General features: G+C 38.6%; 1 protein-coding gene across 2 annotated transcripts in view; it reads left to right on the top strand.

Annotated features, from left to right (window-relative positions):
• The window catches only part of LOC139116851 (uncharacterized), a 52,257-nt gene that overhangs the window by 19,871 nt on the left and 16,251 nt on the right, over positions 1 to 16,135 (top strand). Inside the window, exons 1-13 of one of the 2 annotated variants that reach the window (XM_070679576.1) lie at positions 2,528 to 2,613; positions 5,395 to 5,929; positions 6,324 to 6,438; positions 7,105 to 7,643; positions 8,630 to 8,741; positions 9,306 to 9,841; positions 10,687 to 10,801; positions 11,122 to 11,654; positions 12,092 to 12,206; positions 13,245 to 13,780; positions 14,029 to 14,140; positions 14,335 to 14,678; positions 15,506 to 15,700. In XM_070679576.1, coding sequence (XP_070535677.1) covers positions 2,609 to 2,613; positions 5,395 to 5,929; positions 6,324 to 6,438; positions 7,105 to 7,643; positions 8,630 to 8,741; positions 9,306 to 9,841; positions 10,687 to 10,801; positions 11,122 to 11,654; positions 12,092 to 12,206; positions 13,245 to 13,780; positions 14,029 to 14,140; positions 14,335 to 14,678; positions 15,506 to 15,700 — 3,792 coding nt within the window. In that variant the 5' untranslated portion in view covers positions 2,528 to 2,608. Of the gene's footprint in view, positions 1 to 2,527; positions 2,614 to 5,394; positions 5,930 to 6,323; positions 6,439 to 7,104; positions 7,644 to 8,629; positions 8,742 to 9,305; positions 9,842 to 10,686; positions 10,802 to 11,121; positions 11,655 to 12,091; positions 12,207 to 13,244; positions 13,781 to 14,028; positions 14,141 to 14,334; positions 14,679 to 15,505; positions 15,701 to 16,135 lie in introns of those variants that run through there. The other variant, XM_070679566.1, reaches the window with a different exon arrangement.

Below are 16,135 nucleotides of genomic sequence, written 5' to 3'. Positions count from 1 at the left end.
GACTTACGGTATGTGGCATCACGTGTGTGTCACATGGGCAAGCGACGGTGGACAACACGAGTTCTACAGAGATGGAGGGCGTGCGTTCAGCCAATCAAATTTGTCAGTGAATAAGATGCTTCGTGGTGGCGGAAAACTTGTCATCGGTCAGAGACAGATGACCACTGGTACCTACAACAGAGCCTATTCTTACACAGGGGACTTGTCTGAATTCAATATGTGGAGTGAAGTATTACTGACTTCAGATATCGAGGTAATAAAGAAGGCAGACGTTGACACACTTTGGTTCATAACATACATTCAAAAAAAGCCAAACATGATTCTTTGTATGGTTTTGTAAGTTATGTCAATTTTATGAATGTCGGACCAGTAAAAGCCAGGTTGGTAAGATTTGGTAATCTTCGGAAACAAAAATGTCTGCTTAGGAAATTCAAATAGAATGCTTAAATGCTCACGAAATATTTGATCTCTCTGTAGATGATGTACCTCAGTATCAATGTAATACTACCGGAGGTTTGACACCTCTCTCTCTCTCTCTCTCTCTCTCTCTCTCTCTCTCTCTCTCTCTCTCTCTGATATACTAAATTTTAGGGTTTTGCTGAAAACCGAGGCTGTGAAAATGGTTGTGGAGATTTGATCACGTGGTCTTCCTTCACTTCATCTGACTTGACTGAAGTTGACGTCAGTGATGCGGATGCTGTGTGTAGTGAGTACAAACATTTTATACCATAGCATATTTGCATATGCGCTGCTGTATTGCAACTTTAACACACTGTATTCAATTAGGGACAAACTCTGCTACTAGGGGGAAGAATCTAGGACAGTTATTTACTGAATGACAAAAATTAAAAGTAGTTGCAGAAATACTTTCAAACAAAGTGCAATTTCGACAAAGGTCAACTGGAAAATGACAACTACCATTATTTCGAGACACAAGTCAATTATCATATTTCTAATTCGCCACGATTAATTATTTAAAAAATAAGTATCTGCTGCCTGACACAAGATACTTCTTTTCGAAATATTGTGTTTTACTGATATATTTTTCTAATTAGAGAATCGCATATATAAAACACATTTATTATGGTCTTCTTTTTGAAGAGGATAGAGTGACAGAATGTGGTGATGGTGAATTTGACGATAAGAAGTGGACTCTTGAAAGTACAACATCACAGTTCAGCTATGCAACGTTCAGGCAGAGTATACCAAACCTGTCAAAGTTCTCTGCATGCATGTGGGTGAAGACTACGGCGACAAGTGCCAATTATTACCTCTTCACGTACACCACATCTAACGTTAACACGGGTGGCATCTACCTACTCAACCCAAACAGTGTAAAGCTTGGCGTTAACAATGGTGCTGCCACAGCCAGTGGAGTGGCCATCAACTATGGACTTTGGTTTCACATCTGCCAAACATGGACGTCAGTTGGTGGAGCTTACCAATACTACAAAGACGCCAATATGAGACTCTCAGGAGCAAATCTCCGTACCAACGTTGAAATAAATGGAGGTGGTACCTTGATAATCGGCCAATATCAAAGCACCCCTGGAGGCGGATTTAACACTGTGTATTCGTTTGATGGAGAGATCACTAAATTTAACATCTGGAGTAAAGTTCTCAGCAGTACTGAAATTGAGGCAAGGCTTGGTTTTGTATTTTTAGTAGATATGGTTTATTTTAGGTTAAAGCTGATTCTTATATGTGATATTAGCAATTTATTTCTTTTTGCAAAAAACTGACATCCGGGTTACTTGTTTGCAGAGATTACATGAATTGTACTTTAAAGTGGCATAGCACACCGTGTATTTTAACACAATTAATCTGGACAGGGTTTTTCTTAATTATTTGTCATCAAGGGCAAAACTAGAATAGATGTTCGTGTAAAAAGATGTTTTAAGCGAAATCTTGGTGGATTGACGGGTAAGAGGCGGTTGGACAAAAACTATTCCTAATCAGTGGATTGAGACTTTCAACATCTAACTAAATCGGCGATTTAAGAAAGACAAAACGGTTGATGGAGAGTATGATTGAGTTTGCGTACAGGGACTGATGTAGGAGGAGCGGAGAAGAAAAAGTTCATTGGCGAGAGTAGAATGTTTTCTGGTCGGAGTGTGGGAGAGTATTATCATTTACTATCTCCGCCACAGTTATATTGTTCAAAATATGTTAGAAAAGCATCTTTACATGAAAAGGCACCTCTGATTACAATTTCTCAAAGTTGCACTATTTTTTGGCCTTGAACAACGACTTAATTGTTGCTAATGTGTCGTAGCAAGTGTATTGGCTTTAGACGACATGCAACAACACTCAAATGTGTTAACATACTGTGGATTCATACTTTGAATATGCTGTTCATAGCCACCATCAACACGATGGGACGACAGGGACAAAGAAATGAAATCATTGGATAATTATAAGTTAATCATCGATTAATTGTCAATGATCGACTGCTACGAATCAAACAATTGAATATCGCTATTACTCTATCCTTCAAACAGGAAATGTACACAGAGCCGTGTGGATACATCTGTGGTGACATAGTATGGTGGTCTTTCTTCAGATCTGATGACACCGCGTCAATTACGGTGGAAGACCATGGTTTACAATGCGGTAAGGGAAGCATTTTAAGTTGAGGAATATGGAATTACCACTTACTCTATTGTGAACATTCTGTTCTCTGCCCCTCATATCTCTCTCTCTCTCTCTCTCTCTCTCTCTCTCTCTCTCTCTCTCTCTCTCTCTTCTCTCTCTCTCTCTCTCTCTCTCTCTCTCTCTCTCTCTCACATTCTGTTCTCTGCCCCTCATATCTCTCTCTCTCTCTCTCTCTCTCTCTCTCTCTCTCTCTCTCTCTCTCTCTCTCTCTCTCTCTCTCTCTCTCTCTCTCTCTCTCTCTCTCTCTCTCTCTCTCTCTCTCTCTCTCTCATCAAGACTAGAATAAAGGCCAAATGCATCTCGACATTGGACTTCAGCACACTATACACCAAAATTGAACATAAGGATCTACTGAAAGAGTTGTATGATGAAATTGACTTTGTATTTGAGGGTGAAATTAAACGGTATATTGATTTCTCATCTTAGAAGGCGTTTTTGCGCAACGATAAACAAAGCTCTTGTTTTTGCTCAGCATCATTAAAATCTGCCATAGAACATCTCATATTAGAAAGCTATTTCCAGATAGGCAACAGAGTGCTTTTACAAACCAAAGGCATTCCTATGGGTATTGACCCAGTGCCATTCTTGGGAAATTTATACTTACACAGACATGAGTAAAGATTCATGTCAAACTCATTCTTACTGATATAGCTCGTGCTCGCAAATTTCATGGATGTGCATGATTCATCGATGTCATATGTCTCCTAAATGATGGTGGAGAGTTTTGTCCATCGCACGAGCAAATTTATCCTGCAAAGCTCAAGTTGAAATGTGAAGATAATGGGCAACATGCTACATTTCTTGAAATGGACATATCCATAGTGGATGGAATATTTTGACAAACTCTATGACAAGCGCGACGATTTCAAGTTTTTCATTGTGAATATGCCAGATCGCGAAAGTAACATCACTTAATACATCTTTTATGGCACTGTGTTGTCAGAATATCTCCGCATTGCTCGTGCAACACTTCTGATAGAAGGCTTTCTTCCGGAAGTTGCCAGCCTGTACAACAGGATGCTGTATCAAGGAGGAGAACAACATGAAATCATCAGACAGTTTCATAAAGCTATGTCAAGATATCCTCTTCTTTTTGAAAAATCAAATACAACACCTAAAGACATCAGACTCCGAATAACTTCAGGTGTGGTGGTATCTGATCAGTACTACATGGGGGGAGCAAAGGCAGTTGACTGTATATTTTTCAAATCCCCGAAACAGTCGCCTTGGTAAATAACTGGTGAACACTTATTGAGCTTTTGATGATGTTCATTCTTTGCTACATGTTAATTAGTATAAACTAATCCTACTGATGTCTTATCTTCATCATGCATCTGACACTATCTTAGAGAACACATAATGATCCACTCTCTGCATTTGCAGGACGTTACTTTAGACTATTGCTGTACGTATTTCCGTCCGAGTGAATTTAAACTGTATGACTACTTCTGACTATATATATTTATATATATATATATATATATATATATATATATATATATATATATATATATATATATATATATATAGTCTCTTCATTTTCTAAGACATTGTTTGTTCATTTGTATTGTACACCGTATTGCACATTTCTTACGTCTGCATGTGATGTACATCGCATTCAAACTATGCAAATCAGCTTGTAGGAGTCAATCACCCAATGCATTTCAACCTCTACTCTGGTTGGTTCAGTGTCATTTCCATCTTGACAGTCAACAAGTGAGTACACTCTTGCGTTGTTCCACAACTCTTTGTGTAGTAGAGATCCTCCTGTTGAGTCCGAGGTCCAGTTACCACTAAAAGTACTTTTTTTAGAGTTTCAGTTTTCAAGTTCGTTTCAATGTTTTAGCTTCCTGTATTTCTTTCACATGCTTTATAGTCTGTTATCCGTTTATTTCAGTTTTTAACCCTGATGAAGTGGGATTAAGCCCACGAAACGCCGGACAATAAAATTTAGTTTGTAATGAAGAACACTGTGTCCTAGAGTTGGTGCTGCTTGACCTATCCTGTCAATATATATAATATATATTATATATATATATATATATATATATATATATATATATTATATATATATATATATATATATATATATATATATATATAGTGTGTGTGTTATGATATGATGTATATATATACATATATATATATATATATATATATATATATATATATATATATATATATATATATATATCTGTGTTTGTTGCGGAGACAGCTGTAAGATTTTGTGTGTGCATCGTTCTGCGAGTGAAAATGAAATTTACCTTGATTTACTATAATAGTGAAATGTTGCAAATTTCAATGAACAACGGAAACCAAGTTATCAGGCGTACGAGAGGTTAAGCTTACATATTATTTTCTCAACCATTAATTTTTACTTTAATGTGTACGATATTTTGCCTAGTTAAATTATATCAATAAGTGAGTCCTTGCTTCTGTTTTGAATAATCGTGTTGTGTACGGTGTGAAAGTGCATGCGACTGGTTCAAATAAGACCAAAGTAACACTAAATTATTTATTTTAAATTACAATTTGCACTCAAATATTAAAATCTTCACATGCATTGACTTAAGTAAGTTTCCTTTCTCATATCTATATTTTCGATCAACCATTCCCCTATAGCGAAACGTGACTAAGAGAAACTTTTCCGTTTGTAACATTTGTAGTCTTATTTTCGAAGTTTTTTCCTGTATTTCTTTGTTCATTTCGTTCATGGTCATCGTCACTTTTTTTGAACAGAGGAGAAGAATTAGTTTGTGAAGCTGGACCGTACACAGACCAGACCCTGTCGTTTGACAGTACCGCTGAGTTCACCTATGCCACAGCACCGGAAGATTTTCTCGATTTCTGGTCTTTCACTGCCTGCTGGTGGATGAGAACCAATGATGCTACAGGTCAAGCGCGTGCAATCTTTAGCTACTTTGCAAGTGGAGACAACCCGGGCAGCATAATTGTGCAGACGGCGAGCAATCTGAGGGCGTGCATTAAGAACGTTTGGGGAACCTCATCCGGCGTTTCTGTGACTTACGGTATGTGGCATCACGTGTGTGTCACATGGGCAAGCGACGGTGGACAACACGAGTTCTACAGAGATGGCGGGCGTGTGTTCAGCCAATCAAATTTGTCAGTGAATAAGATGCTTCGTGGTGGCGGAAAACTTGTCATCGGACAGAGACAGATGACCACTGGTACCTACAACAGAGCTTATTCTTACACAGGTGACTTGTCTGAATTCAACATGTGGAGTGAAGTATTACTGGCTTCAGAGATCGAGGTAAGTAACGAAGGTAAAAGTGAACACACTACATTCAGGCACACATTCAAAAATAATGAAAAATGATGCACTTTCTGAACTGTGTAACTTGAATGGTTTTTGGGAGATATCTGAATTTGACGAGAATCAGGAAAATACAAGCCAGGTTGCTAAGATTTGATTTAACATCTTTTGAAACAAAAAAGTTCTTTCTGCTACAGACATTCAACTGTATAACTTCGCATTGTATGTTTTAAAAGCTCACGAAGTCTTTAATATCTCTTTAAAAGATGTATCTCTGATAGCTATATACGATTGCCAGAGGTTTAATATCTCTCTCTCTCTCTCTCTCTCTCTCTCTCTCTCTCTCTCTCTCTCTCTCTCTCTCTCTCTCTCTATATATATTAAATTTCAGGGTTTTGCTGAAAATCGTGGCTGTGAAAATGGTTGCGGAGATCTGATCACGTGGTCTTCCTTCACTTCATCTGATTTGACTGAAGTTGACGTAAGTGATGCTGATGCTGTGTGTGGTAAGTAAAAGGTTTGAAAAATGAGCACGTTTGCATATGCGCTGTTTTATAGCAACTTTGGAACTTGTTTTAGCAGAACAATATTAACTATGTCATTATTGATGGAGTGGTTGAAGTATTTTGTGTCTATTTTTGTTTTTGCTTTTGTTTGTTTTTTTATTTTCCAAAGCAGTCGCCTCGAGATGGAGTCAGCGTTGGCTCGGGACAACTTTCATACAATCTTATTGGAGGAGAAGGACATACGTAATATTTACCAGTAGCATCCAGTGTGTTCGATATACAGGCAGTTTTCTATTGAGGAAATCTTGGATAATTGTTCTACGGTGACAAAAGTCATAAGCTCACCACCATCTCACTTTTATTGGTAGAAAACTAAAAATGCGCAAATCCGAGAGATTGTAAATACCTGACAACTTGAACCCATTTCGAGATGACAAGTCTTCAGCGTTGGACAGGGACTACTGCACTTAAAAATTACTTTGAGATATAATGTGTTATCTTATACCGGTAAATATCTGTAAAAGTGTAAGTCATTTTCTTAACCCTGACACCCTAAGCACAATAAATCCCACAGTTATACTGACTTTGTTTATTGAATTATCATTAAATAAGATATCCATATTATATCTTATCGTCATTATGACAATTGTGACGTTGTCTTTATAGAGGATAGAGTGACCGAATGTGGTGAGGGTGAATTTGACGACAAGAAGTGGACTCTTGAAAGTACAACATCACAGTTCAGCTATGCAACGTTCAGACAGAGTATACCAAACCTGTCAAAGTTCTCTGCATGCATGTGGGTGAAGACTACGGCGACAAGTACCAATTATTACCTCTTCACATACACCACATCCAACGTTAACACTGGTGGCATCTACCTCCTCAACCCAAACAGTGTAAAGCTTGGCGTTAACAACGGTGCTGCTACAGCCAGTGGAGTGGCCATCAACTATGGACTTTGGTTCCACATCTGCCAAACATGGACGTCAGCTGGGGGAGCTTACCAATACTACAAAGACGCCAATATGAGACTCTCAGGAGTCAATCTCCGTACCAACGTTGAAATAAATGGAGGTGGTACCTTAATAATAGGCCAATATCAAAGCACTCCTGGAGGCGGATTTAACACTGTGTATTCGTTTAATGGAGAGATCACCAAATTTAACATCTGGAGTAAAGTTCTAAGCAGTACTGAAATTGAGGCAAGGCTTGCTTGTTTTTTGTTTTAGATCATATATTCAGATCTATATATATATATATATATATATATATATATATATATATATATATATATATTGTCGGAGGTGCTTATCTTGGAGTAGCTACAAGAGACCTTTGTCACAAAAGTTGACATCCGGGTTACTTGTGCTGCAGAAAGTATGGGTAACTTTACGTAAAATTACTTGACACATTGCGTCATTTTAAGACGGCCAAGGTCCTCACAATGTTAGTTAATTAGCTGTCTTTGTGTACTGAAAAGTGGGAAAAAGCTGTCCATATAAAAAGGTGTTTGTAAGCGAAAATTTGAGGGGGGATGTAGGTGACGGGCGCGCGAACAAATATGCCGCCTAAATAGTAGTTGAAAAAAGTTCATTCTCTAGCTGTCGTGGCACTTTAAGAGAGGCAAAACGGTTAATGGAGAGTATAAGGCTGTTTTTAGACTTTGCCAAAGGGGAGGAGGAAACATAGAAAATAAAAAAAACATTGGTGATTTATGAAGCTAGAAGAGCAGGGAAAACAGAACTTATGGGCGGGAGGTGAAAGCTGTCTTACCGTAGTGTGGGAGCGCAGTTACAATAGTTTATTTTCCGTGTTCAATTTTATGTCGTTTAAGATATGTTAGAAAATCATGTTTACATGAAATTTAAAAAGTACCTCTGGTTGCAATTTGTCAAATTTGCACTATTTTTTGCCCTTGAACGTGCGTTATAAATCTTAGTAGTCCATATGCCGTAGCAAGTGAGTTGACATTAAACGATCTGCCACAAAACTCAAATATTTTTACACACTGTGGATTCATACTTTGAATATACTGTCTGCACAAACATTCAATCAATGGGTGGCCAAGGACACAAATAATGAAAGGCCTGGTTTAAAATTAATTAATCATCGCTAAAGTGCTAACGATCGATTGTTACGAATCAATCAATCGATATATGTATCTCTTTCTTCTCCGTCCTATACACAGGAAATGTACACAGAGCCGTGTGGATACATCTGTGGTGACATAGTGTGGTGGTCCTTCTTTAGATCTGATGACACCGCGTCAATTACGGTGGAAGACCATGGTTTACAATGTGGTATGGGAAGCATTTTATTTTGAAGTACAATGAAGCAACAAATATTACTGTATTATGAAGCATCAAATTTATATATTCCTTGAGGAGAGAGCTGTAAGATTTAGTATGTGCTTTATGCTGCAAGCAGCAAGCAAAATGGACCTAGATGTTCCAATTTTTTTATTTATTGTAGTTTTCAAAGGGAATAGCTGGAACTTGCTGAGAAAGCACACGTCCTCCAGGGATGTAGCACTATGTAGGTGGCTAAGCCCATATATAACATTGAAGGCTCTGGCTTGAAGCAATCCCGCCGATCCCATCAAATATTTCAAGTAGCCGAGTGGGGAAAAGGGGTATACGATGTCTTGGTACATTCACCCTGGGGTAGAATGTTGAACCAGCAGATAGAGCAACAGGTACACATGAATCCTCTAAGACGCCGTACTTTGTAAACTTGGTATGAAGCGTTCTCCGTGGTTTGCAGAAACCGTTCTGCATACAAAATGAGCAGTAATACTTCTGTTTTTCCGTATTCATATGATGAGTTTACTTTCATTCACTGGTATCATTGCTTTTGTGAAACAGAGGAGGAAGAATTAGTTTGTGAAGCTGGACCGTACACAAACCAGACCCTGTCGTTTGACAGTACCGCTGAGTTCACCTATGCTACAGCACCAGAAGATTTTCTCGATTTCTGGTCTTTCTCTGCCTGTTGGTGGATGAGAACCAATGATGCCACAGGACAAGCTCGTGCAATCTTTAGCTACTTTGCAAGTGGAGACAATCCGGGCAGCATAATTGTGCAGACGGCAAGCAATCTGAGGGCGTGCATTAAGAACGTTTGGGGAACCTCATCCAGTATATCTGTGACTTACGGCATCTGGCATCACGTGTGCGTCACGTGGGCAAGCGACGGTGGACAACACGAGTTCTACAGAGATGGTGGGCGTGCGTTTAGCCAATCAAATTTGGCGGTGAATAAGATGCTTCGTGGTGGCGGAAAACTTGTCATCGGACAGAGACAGATGACCACTGGTACCTACAACAGAGCTTATTCTTACACAGGGGACTTGTCTGAATTCAATATGTGGAGTGAAGTATTACTGGCTTCAGATATCGAGGTACTATACTCGTGTTAAGAACGTCTCATTTCAATATATAATATGGAAAATGACGCATCCAATTTTTACACTGCACGCCTTGAAATGCTTATCCACTAAATCCGGTATGGGAGGTCACCTGCATTTTTCTTGAAAATACATGCACAGGGTTCGCATATTGACTTACCACAGTGAAGCAGTTCCGTCAAAGTTCTCAAAAAGAAGCTAGATGCAGATTAAGGTCTTATCCTTCTTTCGATCAAGTATTTGCCTTCTGGACACATCATTTATCCCCGAGTCACGTTTTGCTTGTACGCCTGTAAATACAATATGACAAACAATAGTATTTTAACAGAGACCATAATCTCAAAAAGTTATTATATCGTAAATAATTAAACTGTCTTTTGTGAGTCCATCAACAGTTATTTATTTATTTATTTATTTATTTTTTGTATTTATTTATTTATTTATTTATTTATTTATTTATTTATTATTATTATTTATTTTTGCGTATTTATTTATTTAATATTGATTTACTTATTTACTCATTTATTTAAGTACTTTTTATGTATGGTTTTTTTTCATTAATTCTGTATATTGTTTATCCTTAATATCATTTATCTTCTCAGCGATTTATTTATTTAATATTGATTCACTTATTTACTCATTTATTTAAGTACTTTTTATGTATGTTTTTTTTTTCATCAATTCTGTATATTGTTTATCCTTTATATCATTTATCTTCTCAGCGATTTATTTATTTAATATTGATTCACTTATTTACTCATTTATTTAAGTACTTTTTATGTATTTTTTTTTCATTAATTCTGTATATTGTTTATCCTATATATCAATTATCTTCTCAGCGCTTTGCTGAAAATCGTGGCTGTGACAATGGTTGTGGAGATTTGGTCACGTGGGCTTCCTTCACGTCATCGGATTTAACGGAAGTTGACGTCAGTGATGCTGACGCTGTTTGTCGTAAGTAGACGCTGTGGCATAGTGCCATTCAAAACTTATTGAGCATATCGGTATTTGAAATATCTAGTGCAGCATTCTCGAACTGTTTTGTTTCTACTGGAAGACCATTTTGGTATTTTTTGGTCTCGGTTTTCATATCAATTCATGTCAGCGTATGAGAGAGGAAGGTTGGCGTATGGCACGATAGAGACACTGCCAATGATCATACATGTATAGCATTGCGTGTTCTTTGCTGGTGTTTTAGCTCGACAATCAATGAAACGCCTAACGATCATTCTGGAAATTATGAGAAAAACTAATTCCAACAACTTTTCATTCAGAGCCAAGGGTCGATTGCGAAAATGGTGAATTCGATGAAAAAGTGTTGGTTTTAGACAGTACTGATGATTTCGGCGTTGTTCAGTCGTTCCAAACCATGCCGGATCTGACAGAATTTACAATGTGCTGGTGGTTGAGAAGCTCAGACACTGCGGCTGCGTCGTACCTTGTGTCCTACGTCACTTCCAATAGAGCCACCGGCAACATATACATCTACAACCCAACAACGATCACGCTGTACGTCAACAATGTAGCGGGAATTGCGAGCACCATTCGCGTGAATTACGGGCTTTGGCATCACGTGTGCGTCACGTGGGAGTCTGGTGGCGGTAATTACTTCTACTACAAGGACGGCATCATGACGAAGACTTGGTACAATTTGAGGAAGGGAGCGACGATTCTCGGCGGAGGGTCACTCATGCTTGGTCAGTATCAGACATCTGTAGGAGGAGGGTTGAATAAGGTATATTCCTTTGATCATGAAGTATCCAAGTTCAACATATGGACAGAAGTTCTTCAGAGCCGTGATATTACGGTGAGTGCGACGAATATTTTGTAAGGGTTTTTCAATTTTTTTTCATGTCACAAATTAGCTTCATTTTTTCCAAACATTAAAGGGCCAGTTATGCTACCTTTTGATGATTTTTTTTAAATGTCAGCCATAATTTCTTGTTTCACGTTCCAAAACATGCTGATACACACAGTAATAAGCTTGTAAACTCTGCCTGTACATGTGTCGACTTCATTGTTATTGCTGAAAAGCGAATCCTCATCCAGACTAGAATTCAGTGTAAAATGATAAACAGTGCGCTGCTTATAACACTTGGCTAGGATACCATGAATTCTGAAAACGATACCGTGGTGGCCAAATGCAACTCATTGGGTGTTAAATCGTTGGGGATAAAACACACCCTTTACAGATATAGGTGCAGCACTTTTCCTTGCCATAAATTTATGCCTGTTTCCTTACAGAAACTTGCCAACGATGCGTGTGACCCGTCTTGCGGGGATGCGATTTCATGGTCCTATTTTAGATCGAGTGACATTTCTACGGCAGTCACCGTGAAGGATTCGGACATCCCTTGTGGTAAGCAAATGTCAACTATTCAGCCAGGAACTGCACGCGTTCCTTTTACGACAGAGATGTAAGACATTTTCTGGAAAAAAAATCAGAAATGAAACTGTCTGAAAGATTCGGAATACATTCGGAGCAATTGAATGGAAATTTTAGTGTTATATGTGTTAACAAGCTCAACTGTTAGAATCATAATTAACGCAATTTACCAATTATGTGCAAAGGAGCATTAATTTGTAAAAGAGCTCGCTCAATCACGTTGTAGAAAGATATGAAAATGACTTCATGAAGTGGTATAACTTCAGTTGACATGTGGTTACTTTAGAAATGATTGAATATTTATGTACTCGATGTTACGACTTTACCATGAGTTTATTACAGCTCACCGTCTCCCTTCAGGCACAGTAGATAGAGGGACTGTGCTTCCGGCAATAGCTAGCGAGAGGTACCCGGATTCTTCACCATGTATTACAACTCATAGTCTCCCTTCGGGGAATGACTAGCCAAATGTTGCCCGGATAACGCAACAGAGTAGAGGCTCGAAGTCTCCAAAGATAACACAATTTATTTCTAATACAAAGATGTTACCTACTACCAGGTGTTATCCCATGTACTGTCTAGTGCTTGTGTTGGCAAATACAACTCCTATACAAAATCTAAATTGTGGTTGTTTACATACAATTACCATCTCATCATTAGTGCCCCTTCCTATGTGGTCAAGGTTCATATCAATGGCCAACACCATAAACTCTAGAACAATTATTTAATTGTTTGATTTCTCACAGTCCGTATCGCTATCGTACATCGTCCGTAATTATAAACCTTGTCATTGACCTTTATGCATAATTGCTGTCAAAGTAAATGGACTCTGTAACAAGTTATTTCAGCAACACGGGCGGTAAACAGAAATGCCTCAAAATTTAATTAGGTTGTTTTAAATCTGAATGTCAGACCTCGGTCCTAGGTAATGTATGGTGTTATAGAGAGTTTTAAATTCACTTTAAAGAATGTTATATACCAAAAGTGACTCTGTTGATGTCAACTTGACAGGCCCAGAGCTGCCTTTGTGTAATGGTGGTGAGTATGATGGCAAAAAGTGGCGACTGGATAACACTGTGACATATAGTTATGCGCGAAGTTCTAGGACCGTACCCGACCTCTTCCAGTTTACCGTATGTAGTTGGGTTAAGACTACAGATACGTACGTCTATTCAACGCTCTTCACCTACAGCGCGGTGGGTCAAACTCTAGCCATAATGGTGTGGAACTTCGGCAACTTGCAACTCTACGTCAACAACGGGGCGGCCACCGCCAGCACTGTCACTGTGAACTATGATAGATGGAGCCACCTGTGCTTCACGTGGGACAGGTCGGACGGCACATACAGCTACTACCACGATGGGGCTGTGGCTAAATCTGGGACAAACTTAAAGGCGAACGGCCTTATCCCTGGTAATGGTGACTTCATCATTGGTGGGCGTCTCACTGCTGTTGATGGGTCTCTCATGGCGAGGACATACTTCATGGAGGGCGAAATCTCCAACTTCAACTTGTGGAGCACCATATTAACTGACGATAAAATCGAGGTAAGAAAAACTGCTCCACCGTACAAACCTTTTACGCACTATATAACAACGCTAAACACGTTCTAAAGTAGAAAACTCTTCCAGCTTTACACAGAATTCCAAAACTGATATCAGAATTGGCCAATCTTCATACGAATTTGATGTTGAACCCTAAAATACTGAATGATTATCTTCAAAATGGTACTCGAGCTAGATATTCTGTTCAGATATGTCAGAAACCGTTTAAGTGGTTTGGCCTGTTTTCACAGCGCATTGCACTTGAAGGATGTCAAAATGACTGTGGGGATGTTCTGTCCTGGGCCTCCTTTACATCAGATGAACTCACGGAAATTGAGGTGTTGGACTCCGAAATTGAATGTCGTAAGTAAGGCTTTACATTTCAGTCCGTGCTCAAATTTCTGTTCCGTGTGTCACATTCAAACGTCATTTTTCATAAGTGGAGGATTTCCGTTGTTTTTTTAAGTCAAATTATGTACATAGCCCCTTGGTCGACTGCTCAAGTTGAGAAAATATTATTTTAATCAATGTTAACACTATATTCATCTCAATTGAAGGATACGAGCCTGAATGTGGCGGCGGTCCTTTTGAGAACGACACGTTTGTAATGGATAGCTCGGAACTATGGAGCTACGTTCAGATCACAAGAGCCGTGCCGGACCTCCAGGAGTTCACCATGTGTTGGTGGATGCGCACGACAGACACGGTCGCTTACAGGCGGTCGCTGGTCAGCTACTTTGCTCCGGGAGCCGGTTACTACAGCACCATATGGGTTGAATACCCAACGAACTTACGCATGTGGGTGAAGGGTACAGCAGGGCCATATACCAACATCAAAGTCAACTACGGCCTGTGGCATCATGTGTGTTTTACGTGGAACTCTAATGGCGGCACATACAAGGTAAAAAGCTGCGTGTTTTTGATCGACAGTCTGGTTTTCATGGAAAAGTCATTCAATACATTTACCTTTTTGCAGACAGCTTTTCAATTAGTGCAAGATGCGAGGTCGATTAATATTCATTAAGAATATTATATTAATGAGCACTGTTTCTGCGTTAACATTTTCACTATCAATGTGGAATATTTATCGATCTCGCATCTTGCACTGTACATAGATTTTAATTCCTTGTATAGACAATGAAAGATATATCGCAGATAGAATGTTTGGAAATATAGGGTGCATTCTTATATTGCGCGAATTTCTTTCTTGTGATTGCGTCTATCTGTGAAGTTTTGTTTCTTGGGTTTGCTTAAGTTTGCAAATTGGTGGCGAGAACCCCTAGTGTTACGCCCTCTATCATATGAAATCCTCAATTGTTAACTGAGATGTCCACAAATATCAGATGACGTAATATCATAATTTGCATATAGTTTTCTCAACCTTTAATATAGACAAAAATTTATATGCCTGTAATTTTTGCTGTAACAGTTCCATTACTGTAACCTCCCTTTGCCGTTATCAAACCTGGTGTCAATGACCGTTTGGTCACGTGACATCAATAGTGATTATGCGCTGATAACTTGTATAGACCACCATCATGCTAGAAGTTCTTTCTTATCTTTTTCTTTCTTTCTTCTGAATAGAGAATAATTCACTGAAAAATTTTGCATGACTTGTGAAAGCACGGTCTCTTCAAGAATGCGGCAAGTCCTCATAATTCAATGGTTGCACTTAGTCTCTTTGTAACTATTCACTTCATTGGTATGGTTTTTCTCATGTCGGTACAGGCATACAAAGATGGCGAGCTGCGATATTCCAGCGTTAATCTCCGGAGTTTTGAAACAATAGACGGTAATGGCGTTTTGGTGCTTGGCCAGAGACAGACTTCTTATGGCGGGGGTTTCCATAAATATTACGCTTATTATGGAGATCTCGCGAATTTTAACTGGTGGAGTGAAGCGAAGGACGCTGATGAAATAAAGGTAAAACTTCAAACAATTCTCTTCAGGTCTCGAAGTTAAAATTCTCTTCCAGCCTTTTATTTATATATAATATAAAATGCCCTTCAAAGTTACTCGTTCACTGCACATGTCCACATATGGTAAACGGAGCATGTCAGCCGGGTCAACAATGATCAATTCAAAATCAATTTTAATATCACCACAATCCAAGGAGGGGGGCAAGTCTCTTAACAAATTTCAAAACAGTGTTTTTTCTACGTGTGTGCTAGTTCTGTTTTATCACTTTCTTTTCTTGTTGCTTTTTATATTTTTGCATTGCCTAATTTTTCTGCTCTTTACGGCTGTCATTTTTAACTTGTCGAGAATATTTATGTTCACTGCAAGAAATAAAGAACATATATACAAATAGATAATTGTGAGGACATCCATGTACGTACTGATATTGATTGTTGACAT

The sequence above is a fragment of the Ptychodera flava genome, chromosome 2 (assembly GCF_041260155.1).
Source record: "Ptychodera flava strain L36383 chromosome 2, AS_Pfla_20210202, whole genome shotgun sequence".
Taxonomy (NCBI): domain Eukaryota; kingdom Metazoa; phylum Hemichordata; class Enteropneusta; family Ptychoderidae; genus Ptychodera; species Ptychodera flava.
The sequence above is the reverse complement of the archived record's forward strand: the minus strand, read 5'-3'. Positions and strand labels throughout refer to the sequence as shown.